Here is a 15093-nt window from a genome sequence, read left to right as displayed (position 1 = left end):
GGCATGTTCAAAGAGTAGCCAGGAAGCGAGTGGGGCTGGAGCAGAGTGAGTGAGAGAGGGTTGCTGGGAGGAGTAAGGTCAGAGGAAACGAGGTGAGAAGGAAAAGACGAAATCCAGGTCGACTGTCTGAAGGTCACATGGAAGATGTGTAGCCACAGTGCACATTTAATCTATATGTATGTCAAATGCAGAGGGTGAGGGCCCTGTAGGACATTGTAGGGATTTTGTCTTTTACTCTTAATGAAATGGGGAGCTTGGAGGATTTGCAGATGAGCAACATGACAAGTTTAAAAAGGAATCCTTTCTACTTTTGAGAGTAGATTGAAGGGGGCAAGGGACACCAGTTAAAAGATTATTGCAGAAAACCAGATGAGAGATAATGAGTTGTATTTCATTTTGTATGAATGTACCATCTTTTGTTCATCCTTTCACTTTTTTCTTCAGTTTTATTGAGATATAATCGACATACAGCATTGTATTTAGTTCAAGGAGTGCAACTTAATGATTTGATACATGTATATATTGCAAAATGATTACCATAAGTTTAATTAACATCACTCACTTCACATGGTTATAGATTTTTTTTCTTGTGAGAACTTTTAAGATCTACTCTCTTAGCAAGTTTCAAATATACAATATAGTATTATTAACTCTAGCCACCATGCTGTACATTACATCCCCAGAACTTATTTATCTTATAGTTGGAAGTTTGTACCTTTTTACTACCTTCATCCATTCCCATTCCTCCCTCCCCTGCCTCTGGCAATCACCAATCTGTTCTCTTTATCTATGAGGTTTTTTTTTTTTAAGATTCCACATATAAGTGAGATCATACAGTATTTACCTTTCTCAGTCTGACTTATTTCAGTTAGCATAATGCCCTCAAGGTCCATCCATGTCGTAAATGGCAGGATTTCCTTTTTTATGGCTAAATAATATTTATCACAGTTTCTTTATCCATTCATCTTTTGACGGACACTTAGGTGGACTTAGATTGTTTCCATGTCTTGACTATTGTGAATAATGCTGTGATGAACATGAGGGTGCAGGTATCTTTTCGAGAGAGTGATTTTGTTTCTCTTGAATATATACCCAGAAGTGGAATTGCTGGATGATATGGTAGTTCTATTTTTAATATTTTAGGAACCTCCATACTGTTTTCCAAAGTGACTGCACCAATTTACATTCCTACCAACAATGCACAAGGGTTTCCTTTTTCCCACATCCTCCCCCAGTACTTGTTATATCTTGTCTTTTTGATGATAGTCATCCTGTCAAGTGTAAGGTGATATTTTATCGTGGTTTTCCCTGACAATTAGTGAGCATTCACTTGCCGATGAATATTCGGGTTGTTTCCAGTTTGGGGGTATCGTGACTAAGGCATCTATGAATATTTGTGTACAAGCCTTTTTTTTTTTTTTTTTTTTCTTTGGTACGCGGGCCTCTCACTGCGGTGCCCTCTCCTGTTGCGGAGCACAGGCTCCGGACGTGCAGGCTCAGCGGCCATGGCTCACGGGCCCAGCCGCTCCGCGGCACGTGGGATCTTCCCGGACCGGGGCACGAACCCATGTCCCCTGCATCGGCAGGCGGACTCTCAACTACTGCGCCACCAGGGAAGCCCTGTGTACAAGCCTTTTTGTGGACATACGTTTTCAGGGCTTTCACCTAAATCTCTCGGAGTGGAATGACTGGGTTGTGAGATCTATGTTTAACTCCCAGGCAGCTGCCAAACTCCTGAGGTATCTGGGCCATTTTACATTTCTGCACACAGTGTATGAGAGTTCCTGTTGCTCCACATCCTTGCGGGTACTTGGACTTTCAAATTAATTAATTAAATTTTGGCCGCATTGGGTCTTTGTTGCCGTGCGCGGGCTTTCTCTAGTTGGGGCAAGCGGGGGCTACTCTTTGTTGCGGTGCCCGGGCTTCTCACTGCGGTGGCTTCTCTTGTTGCGGAGCACGGGCTGTAGGCGCGCTGGCTTCCGTAGTCGTGGCTTGCAGACTCAGTAGTTGTGGCGCATGGGCATAGTTGCTCTGCGGCATGTGGGATCTTCCTGGAGCAGGGCTCGAACCCGTGTCCCCTGAGTTGGCAGGCGGATTCTTAACCACTGCGCCACCAGGGAAGCCCCACTTGGACTTTTTGATGTTAGCCATTCTAATAGATATGAAATAGTATCTTCCTGTGGTCTATATTTGCATTTTCCCTGATGGCTAATGCTGGTGAGGGGTGTCTGGATTTTAACCTCTTCATCCAGAAAGTTAATTTTAGCCTCATTGTTGAAGCTTTGGTTCCTTTCAGCTGAGGCTCATAATAATTTAATTAAATAATTTATTTATCTCAGTCGTGGTTGGAACCTTAGCATGTTACACTTTACTTTTATATTTAAATTTAATTTTTAACCTTTTGATCCCTTATAATACATTTTAAAAGTACTCAAAGGTTATGTTATGATGATTTATTAAAGGTTGCAGTGGCCTGTATAGTTTCATGGTTTTGTTTTTAGGAAACGAATACATTTAAAAGGAGAAAGTATAAAAGTGATAGAAAATTCCAATCTTATCCTTAAATCACTATGTCCGATAGTGTAATTTAAGTTTATGCTTTATTTTATGTAGGATCTATTACTCTCTTTATTTTATCATTTAGGATGAGCGTGCATTCTGTGATAATAACAGGTCTAGGTAAACATATACGATCTCTAAATATTCAACTGAAGTGAGGATTTTTGAATTCTGTTCCAGGTTCCCGATGTTATCAGCAGCATAAGGCAGTTATCGAAAGCTGCCATGAAAGAGGATGCCAAACCCAGCAAAGACAACGAGGACGCCTTTTACAACTCACAGAAGTTCGAGGTCTTGTACTGTGGCAAGGTGACCGTGACCCACAAGAAGGCGCCATCCAGCCTCATCGACGACTGCATCGAGAAGTTCAGCCTGCACGAGCGGCAGCGCCTGCGGGTCCAGGGCGAGCCGCGCGCCGCGGATGCCGGCGAGGACCCGGCGGTGTCGGAGGCCCTGGCGCCCGCTTCCCCCGCCGACGTTCTGTCCGAGGAAGGGGATGGCGTCAACGACACCCACCCCGTCTTCCCCGCCGCGCCCAGCCAGCCTGGGCCGTCCAGCTCTCGAGTCTGCTTCCCTGAGCGGATTTTGGAAGATTCTGGCTTTGATGAACAGCAGGAGTTCCGGTCTCGGTGCAGCAGCGTCACCGGTGTCCTGCAAAGGAAAGTTCAGGACAACAGCCAGAAAACGCAGCCGCGGAGGAGGCATGCCAGCGCGCCCAGCCACGTCCAGCCCTCGGATTCGGAGAAGAACAGAACGATGCTGTTTCAGGTGCTGCCCTGGCCGCGTGCTCTCGGGGTGTTTCCCCATTCTTTGCTAGACGGAAGCAGCTGGGCGGCCAGCTCTTCCCTGGTCCTCACTCTGCAAGCATCCAACCTTTCTGTCATATCCCTTGGGAAGCAGATAAGGCAGGTGGAGAAAGACAGCAAACAAAGGAAAGTTGTGAAGGGGTGAGAGGCAGACGGGGAATGTAAGAAAAAAGGGAGCAGGGAAGGGAGAGGAAGAGAGATGCACTTTCAGTACATCACGGAAAGTTGTTGGGGAAATAAGAATAGATTACTCTTAGCATCACCAGCATTTGCCTTAGGTTGATTCTTAAATAAATGTTATTTTTTTAAATGACTGCAAAAAGTCAATCTTATGAAGGGTTTGAAGATGTGAATCTGGGAGCGTGTGAAGAATCTTCATGATGGAGAAAGAATTTTCTAGAGAGAAAAAAAAGAAAAGTCCAGAGACTCATAGGTGTATTTTCAGATGAGAATACACCAATTTACTCTGTCATACAAAAGAGACGGTTAAAGAAACATCACAGGCCTGATAATTTATTAGACCAGTTATTAAAATGATTTGGTGCAAGCTGTATTATAGGTGTAAAAGATGATTCTTAATTCTAAAAAGTAGTTTTTGAAAATGTCCAGTTCCACTTAAAAGAACTTAATTCTTAACAATGCCCTGTAGAGATTCTTTAATTACTCCTCAGCTTTGAAGATTAATCTGAGTTTTCCTCAGATTTGAGTTTTCTTGAAAAAAGGAGTGACTGCCCTTTTATCCCGTTGCAAAGAGCCCCTGAGAAGGAAGTTGCACAGTGTACCTTGGTAAACAGTCCCAGTATGTAATATTTGCTTGATCAGAAGTTCATGGTGGTTTTGTTCTGTTTTGTTCTTGGTAACTCTAGGCATGTAATTAAAGTGTCTATAGTCTTTCCTGTGGTGATATGTTAACTGAGTTTCCTCTCTTGTTTGGGCTACTGGATTTGTTCTTTTTCTTAGCTAGCCAGAGTCCATGTTGTTAATTTTTTCTAAATGGTTGTTTATTTAAAAAATTTTAAAATTTATCTGCCCAATTGCAAGTATATCTTTCTGTTGATCATTTGTGAGAAAGTATGATTATAAATTATAATTAAATAATTAGTATTTTTAGAAAACATAAGGTGTGGAAAGGTTGCATCTTTTTGAAAAGAATAATTTCTAATTTGGAAAAAAAATGGTTTCTTGTAAATTAAGACCAACTTAACTTTCATGATTTCTAGATGAAAGGAAGAAATGTTTTCAGACAGCTGATAATTGGGGTTGTAGATTTGGTTGGATTGGATGTTGACACACATGTGAATATGTATGTCTGGGATACAGCATTTGAATCTGTATTATTAGTCAAATATTTAACTGTAAAATAATATGTTAGGTTCTTGATAAGTTGAAATTAAGTGGAATAATTTTATTTTTAAGGTTGGACGGTTTGAGATAAACCTTATCAGTCCAGACACAAAATCACTTGTGCTTGAGAAGAATTTTAAAGATATCTCCTCTTGTTCCCAGGTATGTATTGAAGTAGATTATAGTATTTGAAGAAACCAATTAAAGCTTGTTTCTAAATTAACAAAATAACTGGGCTTAAACCCCTTCAGATTTTATTCTTAAAAGCATTTCTTAAGTAGATTTGTCTTAAACTAAGAGTGTTCATGTGCTTGGGTCCCTGCCAATAAGAAAATCCTGTCCAGGTTCCTCATTATCATAATCTTGTCCTCACTTTCTTCAACCCTGTTTCCTGGTGTCATGGAAGGAAGTTTTGGGGTGGTGAGTTCTTTAGAAAATATCTTCACAGTTAGTGTTCCTCAGCATCTTGAGCAGTAGGTCTTGTGGGCATCACTGAGTCATGATTGCTCTTTATATTGTAGTAGGTAAAAAAAAGAACTAGTACTTTCAAGTTTATACATGTAAATGCTAAAGTTTGAAAAGAAGGTTTTGATATGTATCTTTGTCCTTTTACTTATTTTTAATTCTCATATTACGTATTTGAAAGTTTAAAAAATAATCTATACAACTATGTGTGTTCAAGATCATATTAGGCACAGTGTCCTAAGTACCATAGTAATAATTTAGAATATCTATATAATTGTTAGAGCTACCTAAATGTATGGCAAACCTAGAAAGAATTTCCGAAGATGTTGGAGCAGAGGGAGTACCTAAAGCTGAATATGGGAAAGTTAAAAATGCAAGGATGCCTCTGAGGAGGTCCCTGGAACAGAGAAGCAGTAACTTCTTTCCTAGCAATGTGCCTTAGGTGTACCTTCAGGGGCCTGGATCTTGCCAAGGCCCTTTCCTATATTTTAATGTTGAAAAATAGTCTGACTTTTTCTTGTTTTTAAGTTTTAATTTTGGAGTTCGCATTGCCATAGGTATGATATCCCGACGTTCTTCCCTTTGAAAATGATAAGCTTTTGTACATCTTGTTAATTACTCTCCTCAGCCTCAGCTAATGTGGTTTCACTTCTAGTATTTTGTTTCAATATTTGTTCTGTTATATGGAGACATAAAATTATATTCTATTCTATTATATTCTACTCTAGTCGTTTAGAGAGGCAGCATCTGACTAGAGGAAGAATATATTGCAAATTTCTAAATTCCTACTTAAAGGACAAAAAATGTGGTAGAAAGATTATTCACTTTAACAAAGTATTTATTAAGCATTCTTGTAATTACATGTTTCCTGGGGGTCCCCGCATGATCATAAGCTCTGTGAGGGCAGGTGTCTTATTCTGTAGGCCAGGGGTCCCCAACCCCCGGGCCGAGGCCTGTTAGGAACCGGGCTGCACAGCAGGAGGTGAGTGGGGGGGGGGCGAGGGAGTGAAGTTTCATCTGCCGCTCCCCATTGCTCCCCATTGCTTCCCATCGCTCGCGTTACCACCTGAACCATATTTGCCCCCTCCACCCCTGTCCATGGAAAAATTGTCTTCCATGAAACTGGTCCCTGGTGCCGAAAAGGTTGGGGACCGCTGCTCTAGGGCATCAGAGAATAAGATGTGTTAAGACAGAGCTTGATGCTTAGGTGTTCAATAAATGTTGAATGAATGCTTCTACATGTTGGGCCTTATGCCAAGCATTGGGGAGAGAGTGGTGTACAAACCAGTGTACTTCCTGTTCCCCAAAGCAAGAGGAGTCATCTGAAAAGGCTGTGCTTCTCCCCCCACCCCCCTCCCACAAAGAAACTAACAATGTTTCTCCCAGAAAGAAAACTAGCAATGCTCGTTGAACATCTAAAGGAAAATAAAAAGAAAGAAAGAAAAAAAAAGAACCCGCCAAACCAAATCTATAAATCTGGCAGTTCAAAAAAGATTTTTGCTTTTCCTTTTTTTTAAAGCAAGCTTTGTGTTCTAAGAATTCAGAAGAAGAATCAAACAAAAATATGAGGAAAATTTGTGCAAAGGCCTTTGATCAGAATAATTGTCAAGTTAACTTTCTGCTTCTCACTGAGTGGCCCAACTCCTGTTATTTCTTTCCACAGAATTGTACTGATAGAGGGTGGCCACATTTGGGAACAGGAGTGCTTTTTAACACATGCACACCTACAAATGTTTCTTTCTTCAAAATCGGTAGGACTGTTTCCCTGGCAAGCATGAGGAATAAGGGAATGGTTTTCTTTACTGGAAACATTACCACTGCCCGAAAACTTGCTGAGCTAATGAGGTCCTGTGCATTTTTCCCATTTAGTACCAAGCTAGTAAAAGATATTCTTTAATCACGAATGAGTTGTATCAGATGGAATTTACTTTCACCTCATGGATTGTAACCTCGCTCCTCCTTACTGACTTTTTTACTTTTTATCGGAGTTGATTTCCTTTTTCCATAGCCATTGGGTAGGTTGAGCTTCTTATTACAAGAATAGTGGTTACTGTTTACCAAACATGCCAGGAACTAAGATATTTCTTAGTTCTAAATCTGAAAAATTTCTTAGAATAGGTACCATTACTATTATTTTATGATGAGAAATGGAACCTCAGAGATACTTTTTAGCAACGCAGCACAATATCTCATACCTGGTAGATTGATTGAACCAAGGCTGAAGCACAAATCTGTCTGATTCCAAAGTCTGTTTTCCTTTCTCTGGGATTCAGGTGATTGCAGGACAACTTCAAATTTTTTGTCTTCATGACTTTTCAAAGTACTGTGCTTTCTGTTAAAATAACAAGGTGCTGTCTACTAATTGGTGTGTATGTATTCAGGGCGATCGAAATGCTCAGATGATTCAGAATCTTGTATTAAGTGTAGCTGAGGTTATTTAGCCTGTGTTCAGGAAGTACAGATTTGTGAATCTGGCTAGTTGACATCTGCAATAATTTCTTTAATGTATTCATCTTCTAACACTTGTGGCTCCTTGAATGTCTATCAATAGACAAACATTCTGGTATTTTTAATGCATGCTTTAGGGAATGGCATGCCATTTAATTAGAGTATTGTCAGTTTTAATGATTCTTAGCCTCATATAAACAAGAACAGCGTTTATAATGAATCATCAGGCTGCCCGTTCAAAGATGACCAATAAATTGAAAACTCCATTACTTGCAAACACTGAGTAGCGGTTTTTATTACAAGAGACAGTGGGTCATGCCATCATATTTTTCCTCTTGTGGCCCTGAGTCACAGAGTGTTTGCCAGAAACAAAAAAAACTCTGAGCTGGTCTCACCCTTTTTTATGTATCAAAAGACCACCGAATAAGTTTGCTCTGGCATTATGTCCCCTGTCACAGTGCTGTGAAGGAGAAATTCATGGAAGTGTGAAAGCACAGAACTATTTCTATAGTGTTGGTTAAAAGGACATAATCCCATAAACACTGCCCTTCTTCCTTCTCTAGGGTATAAAGCATGTTGATCACTTTGGCTTTATCTGTCGGGAGTTGCCGGAGCCCGGGCTGAGCCAGTATATCTGTTACGTGTTCCAGTGTGCCAGCGAATCTCTGGTAAGTGGGGTGACTGCTGCCCACGGGCTCCTGCCCACACCTCCGGCTGATGGGAGAGTCGTCTCTGATGAACCCAAGCCTCACAGAACGGCCATCCGTCGAAAAAGAAGAGCGCGTCTAGAAATAGGTTTCTGCCCTTTGAAACAGCACCACAACAGAAAAACAAAAACAACTTGTCCTGGTAATTTTTAAGCCTAGGTGATTTTCTTGAGTTTAACAAATCTGGAAATGTTACCAGGAGTATTTTTAAAAGGTAGGAAAAGCCTAATAACAGGAGAAGAGCTGTTACTCTTTCCATTGCTCATGTAAGAAGATAGAGAAGACCTCTGATCCTCTCAACTGCTATAACATCTCAGAGTAGATAATGCTTATTTCCTCAGGGTAGAGAACGGTTTTGTTTTTTCCTTTTTATTCCATCAGCCCCTGTCCTCATTTTAAAAATACTTTCTTTATGGTCACATTTTAGCCTTCAATTTCTTTCTTTGGAATTTAGAAGTCAATTTTACTTTGCACCACTCCTATCCCTCCCCCCGACCCTTAAATGGGAGCAGTTAGAGTTTAAGGAGAAATATGTAAGGCAAAGTTGGAAATAGATCTGAGTGACTAAAAATATGTTGATGTTTTCCCCTAAAACATTTTCCATATTCTTCCACTTGTGTTATCTTTCCTAACCATTTTAACACAAACCTTTAGTTATATGCATTACCATTCTTTGAAGCAGAGCATTTGCTCAGACATAAAATCCTCCCACAATGATTTTCCCCAGGGAAACACACACCACTTAGACATATACAGAGTAAGCCGGGCAGCATTCTCCTCATTTTCTGTATGCACGTTGCCTTCCTTCCTGCTAACTCTTGCCTTCCACATTCCCAGTGTGGACACAGAGTTGAGGAATAATGAAGAAGTAATGAAGAAATGGGAATGAATTGGTACAAAGACACTTTCTGACTAGGGAATATAGCACTCTATCGCTAAGTTTCTTACTCAAGAGAGATCCATTTGAGTTTTGTTCTCACTCTAGATAGTTAGCCATACCAGTGAAAAATCCACCTGTTGATATCCAGGTGACCACTGTATTATAGGTTCAGTTCAGGGCTCGGGATAGAAGTTTGAGAGTTGTTACGTAAAGAATAGTTGAAGGCATGGGGCTGGATGAGCAGCCAGGGGGAAGGAAAAGAGAGAAGGCCAAAGAGAACCAAGGCCACAACCCTGGAAAATGCCAACCAAGAGTTGGGTAGAAAATGAGAATGTCAGGTAATCTTGCCCCTCTCCTCACCCATCCCCTGCCCAGCTCTCCTCTCCTCCTTCCCTCCTCTGTCCGTCCTCCTGTCTAAGGCTGATTCTTCCACCACGTTGCAGATCCTTGCTCTCCAACCTTTGCAAAACCTGTTGTATATCCCGTATTTTATTGTTTTGGCAGTTCCAGTTACGCAACTTTCCAATTTAGAAACCATAATGCGTTCTCCTGCACCATCGAGATCCACTTGTTCACCAAATCCTATAAACTCAAAGGTAGAAATGTCCCTTATATCCATCTCTCTTCCTTTTCCTCTCTGTTTGGAATGAAGTCTGGGCATTCATCTCCTTTACTAAGACCATTGCATTAGTGTCCTAACTAGTCTCCCTGCCACTGGTTTAATCTGTCATCTATCCACTTACTACCTTATGCTATATATATATTTTTTCTCACAAAATTCTCTCACTAGGGGCCAGCTTATGCCTCCTTATTAACGGACAAAATCTAGATTGTCTAGTGTGGCAGAAGGGGCTTCCTCATTCTTCTCCAGCGCTCACCAGAAAGCTTGCCCTTTCATGACTGTGTCCTCACACGTGCTATTCCGTGTCCTCAGCTGTCTCCAGGCCAGACTGCAGAAGCTGCTGTGATGACTGGTGTGATGTTGCTTTTATTTGGCTTGCTACTGAAGCAGCAGATGGTTCGTGCACAGGACACATGAGATGAAGGAAGTACATGAGAGGCGGGGCTCACAGAAATGCCTCTGAAGTTCTGAGGTCACTGTTGGCTGCATGCAGTGAGGGGTCTGCCAGTCAGTGGAGACCAGAGCCAGGGCTTGCTGCTTTCATACGGTCAGGTGGGGGATTTGATCGTGCCAGCCTCAAGGGTCCACCTGGCTGCTATACAAAGAGATTGTGTATGTCTCTATCTGTTTTCGTATTCTCTTTCCGGCTGCTTCATTGGATGGGAAGCAGGCCTGGCTTGGCTTTGCTGTGACTTTAATCCCCTTCCCCTTCTTTGCTACTGTGTATTTTTAAAGATCCTGTTAAAAGATCACCTCCTAGGGAAGCCTTTTCTAACACCCTTTCTCAGGAATTGAGTCCTTTGGTTGTTTTGTTGTCAGTGCTGTCAGCACATCTTATTCATAGATCTCCGGCAGTTCCTGCAAATCCCTTATCTTATTTATTTGTTCACATAACTTTCTACTCCACTGGACTGTGAATCCTACAAGGTTAGGACCGTCCTTATGGTTGTTGTATCCACCAGTAGTTTCTAGGATAGCAGGGCTTGCTTGTTAAGTGTATTTTGAGTGATGGAGTGTGTTACTCAGAACTTCAGGCAGTCATTTTCTAGGTGCTGGTTAATCTCTGATTACTGGATAACCGACACCAAGAGGAAAACTGTAAAACCTTCTGATTTCCAATCTCTTTTAAAAGTTTGTTTGTATTTTTTAGTCTTTTCATTTTACCCTCCTGCGTGTAGAATGAGTTTTCGAAACGGAGTCAGAGTAGAAAGTCTGGGAACACGCTGCATTTTTCCACCTTAAGAAGCTCTGTGACTAAGGCAACAGACTAGACTGGCTGAGAATGTCTTCATATTACATTGAAGCTGCCTGAGAATCTTATTTTGGCATCATTATTCTTAAGAATGGGCCTATGCTGGAATCTTTGAAATCCTGTTTACTCTACTTTTATCTGTAAGCACCTTAAATGAACGGTGAGGCATCAGAACTGCAAGATAGAGGAAAAATTAAATGTACATTTCCTGTATAAAGGAGGCTGGCTCATGCAGCTGACGTTAGAGTAAAACAAACGGTCAAATATTACAGGTCTAAGCAGTATTACGATTGATGTGGCTTGGCTGTTGTGAAAGACAAAATATTGCAAAACCACACATGCTGATTTGTCTTCTCTGAGTGCAAAAAATATATAGCGAGCATTTTCTGTTGCTTCTTTGTAGCAATTGCTATGAATTGATAAGCAGTATAGAATAGAGTTCTGATGGGCCCTGGAGGGTTACAGTGCAAGGTTTGGATGCTCTGTGCACCTCCCTCCCTCCCTCCCTTTGTCCCTCCCTCCCTTCCTTCCTTCCCTCTTTTGTAAAATATCTCAAGGCAGGTGGTTTAAACTTGTTTGACCAACCCTTGAGATTTCTGGAACATATCATTTCTGCTTTCTCCAAAAGTGATTTAAAAGGTGTGAAAAAAAATGGAAGTGACTACTATTCATAGACAAAGTGGAACTCCACAGATGCACACAACAGTATCCAGGGAAAGTATAACCAACAAAACAAATCGAAACAAAACCCCCAAAAACCCAGGGTACCGAGACCCAGGATTTGTATGGGGTTAAGAGTGTAGAGTTTTCCAGAGAATTAGACTAGGTAATCTTTTTTTTTTAACATCTTTATTGGAATATAATTGCTTTACAATGGTGTGTTAGTTTCTGCTTTATAACAAAGTGAATCAGCTATACATATACATATACCCCATATCCCCTCCCTCTTGGCGTCTCCCTCCCACCCTCCCTATCCCACCCCTCTAGGTGGTCACAAAGCACCGAGCTGATCTCCCTGTGCTATGCCGCTGCTGTTACATTTGGTAGTGTATACATGTCCATGCCAATCTCTCACTTCGTCCCGGCTTACCCTTCCCCCTCTCCATCCTTACACATTCTGTGATTCTTATTCTAAAACGCTATAAAACACCTAAGTTTGGTATATAAATGTTTATGAGCATTATCTTCATTATGGATTTTCACCTTAATGTCACAAATTGACTTTCTTTGTTCCATCTTATAATTTTCTCTGGAAATTTAATTTTGCCTGATGGTCACACTAAGAATACTTTCTTTTTGGTTCCATATGATTGATTTATCTTTAACCATTCCTTTACTTTTAACTTTTTAACACTGCCTAGGATTTTGTTGTTGTTGCTGTATCTAAACTAAAACAATTAAGTTATTCATAGTATGCTAATTTAACTTTTAGTTGCTCTGATTCCATATGAGAATTTATAGGCCGTCTGGAAAAAGTGGTAGATTAAAAAAAAGTAAAACATTTAAAATTTTAGAAGTCGAATAAAGTTTCTAGTAATATTTATGGCTAGGAGAAATTGGTAGCCACATTTCAGTCACCATTGAAATGATCTCTTGGTTCATCTAGAAATAGATAAGAAAATATGAAAGTTCAATATATCCATTGGGGACCTTTTGCAACACAGTATTACCAAATAGCAAATAATAAACCTACATGAAAGCTAAGCGGATGACTGACCCCTTCAGTGCCTTAAATAAATGAGAAACAAGAAAACAGAAATAAACATCTGCATAAGTGATTGAAATTGCTTTTGAATACATCACAAGGCAAATGAAATGAAAATGCAAAGGCATTAAAGCATGTAGTACTTTTATTTTTTATTTTTGCGGTACGCAGGCCTCTCACTGTTGTGGTCTCTCCCGCTGCGGAGCACAGGCTCCAGACGTGCAGGCTCAGCGGCCATGGCTCACGGGCCCAGCCGCTCCGCGGCATGTGGGATCTTCCCAGACCGGGGCACGAACCCGCGTCCCCTGCATCGGCAGGCGGACTCTCAACCACTGCGCCACCAGGGAAGCTCGTGCTTTTATTTTTAAGAATTAGAATTCTTTGTTTTTAATTATGTTATAAAAGAACAGATTGTGAATAATTCATTTTTTGTGCATGGAATGTTGTGAAATTATTTATAAGCCTTTTAAAAAGATGGTTATATAGTAAAACATAACTGAATGATGACTGGCTGCTTGGTGCTTGAACTCTCCTTTTAGTAATATCAGATGAATAGAGTTTCTTTTTATTCCAGGTTCTTCAGGCATTCAAATGCAGAAGTAGATTGAATCCTTTAAATGGTAGCTTTTTCTTAAACCAGGCCATAAGGGAAGGGGATAAAGAGTCTTTTTATTTTTAAAATTTTAAAAAATTTATTTTATTTTTTTATTTATTTTTGGCTGCACTGGGTCTTCGTTGCTGCGCTCGGGCTTTCTCTAGTTGCAATGAGTGGGGGCTACTCTTGGTTGCGGTGCGCAGGCTTCTCATTGCGGTGGCTTCTCTTGTTGCGGAGCACGGGCTCTAGGAGCACGGGCTTCTGTAGTTGTGGCACACAGGCTCAGTAGTCGTGGCTCCTGGGTTCTAGAGCGCAGGCTCAGTAGTTGTGGCGCACGGGCTTAGCTGCTCCGTGGCATGTGGGATCTTCTGGGAACAGGGTTCGAACCCATGTCCCCTGCATTGGCAGGCAGATTCTTAACCACTGCGCCACCAGGGAAGCCCTAAAGAGTCTTTTTAAAAATGGGTTATGTGTGTGAGGGTTCTTTTTCCTCCACATCCTCTCCAACACTTGTTGTTTCTTGTCTTTTTGGTAATAACCATTCTAACACATGTGAGGTGATATCTCCCTGTGGTTGTGCATTTCCCTAATAATTAGTGAATTTGAGCACCTTTTCATGTTCCTGTTGGCCATCTGTGTTGGTTTGAATGTGCATTGGTGCTGCCACTATGGAAAACAGTATGGAGATTCCTCAAAAAATTAAGAATAGAACTGCCAGGTGATCCGGCAATTCCACTTCTGGGTATTTATCTAAAGAGAATAAAAACACTAATTTGAAAAGATATGTGCACCCCCATGTTCATTGCAGCATTATTTATAATAGCCAAGATATGGTAACAGCCTAAGTGCCCACCGACAGATTAATGGATAAAGAAGATGTGATATGTATATACACACACAATGGAATATTTTTCAGCCACAAAAAAGATGGAATCTTGCCATTTATGACAACATGGTTGGACCTTGAGGGTATTATGATAACTGAAATAAGTTAGAGAAAGACAAATACAGTATGATTTCACTCATATGCAAAGTATAAAAAACAAAAACAAACACATAGTTGCAGAAAACAGATTGGTGGTTACCAGAGGGGCCGGGGGTGGGAGGGAGAGCAAAATGGGTAAAGGGGGTCAATTGTATGGTGGCAGATGGAAACAAGACTTTTGGTGGTGAGCACACTGTAATGTACACAGAAGTTGAATTAAATGTTGCACCCATGCAACTTATTTAATGTCATAAAACAATGTTACCGCAATAAAACCAGAACAAAACAAAACATGGTTTATGAAGCATGGTAAATGGTTTTGAATATCAGAGCTAGTTTGGATGAGGCCCTGGTACTTCATAGCTCCCCATGCAGGTTTTAGACTTTGGTCTCAATTGTACAGTGGGTGAGAAAGCCACACTTTACACTGATGATTGTGCCACAGAGGGGGAGACCTGGCCTGAAGTCGGCTTGACAATGCCTGGAGGATGAGCTGTTAGTTGACCTCAAAGAAGCAACCAGGAAACCAGAATGCTAGATTCCAACTTCTTGACTGAGTCACTGGAAGAGCAAGGAAGAAACTACCTGGCAGTTCTCAAGCTGCTGGCCTAGGGCTGAGACCCAGCTATTAGGCAGCATGACTGCAGAACTTCTTAGTGTCACAAATCAGAAGCCAAATGAAAATAAATAGAAGCCATAGAGAAAAGGCCAGTAGTCTTCATAGA

The 15093-nt window shown here is 41.0% G+C and overlaps 1 protein-coding gene across 3 annotated transcripts in view; it reads left to right on the top strand.

Annotated features, from left to right (window-relative positions):
- TBC1D4 (TBC1 domain family member 4) overlaps positions 1–15093 on the top strand; it is a 221994-nt gene that overhangs the window by 138113 nt on the left and 68788 nt on the right. For all 3 annotated transcript variants that reach the window (XM_073795301.1, XM_019921164.3, XM_073795300.1), the window contains exons 2-4: positions 2740–3327; positions 4782–4871; positions 8186–8290. In XM_073795301.1, the coding sequence (XP_073651402.1) occupies positions 2740–3327; positions 4782–4871; positions 8186–8290 (783 nt within the window). The remainder of the gene's footprint in view (positions 1–2739; positions 3328–4781; positions 4872–8185; positions 8291–15093) is intronic.

The sequence above is a fragment of the Tursiops truncatus genome, chromosome 18 (assembly GCF_011762595.2).
Source record: "Tursiops truncatus isolate mTurTru1 chromosome 18, mTurTru1.mat.Y, whole genome shotgun sequence".
NCBI lineage: Eukaryota > Metazoa > Chordata > Mammalia > Artiodactyla > Delphinidae > Tursiops > Tursiops truncatus.
This window is presented reverse-complemented; position numbering and strand designations above follow the sequence as displayed.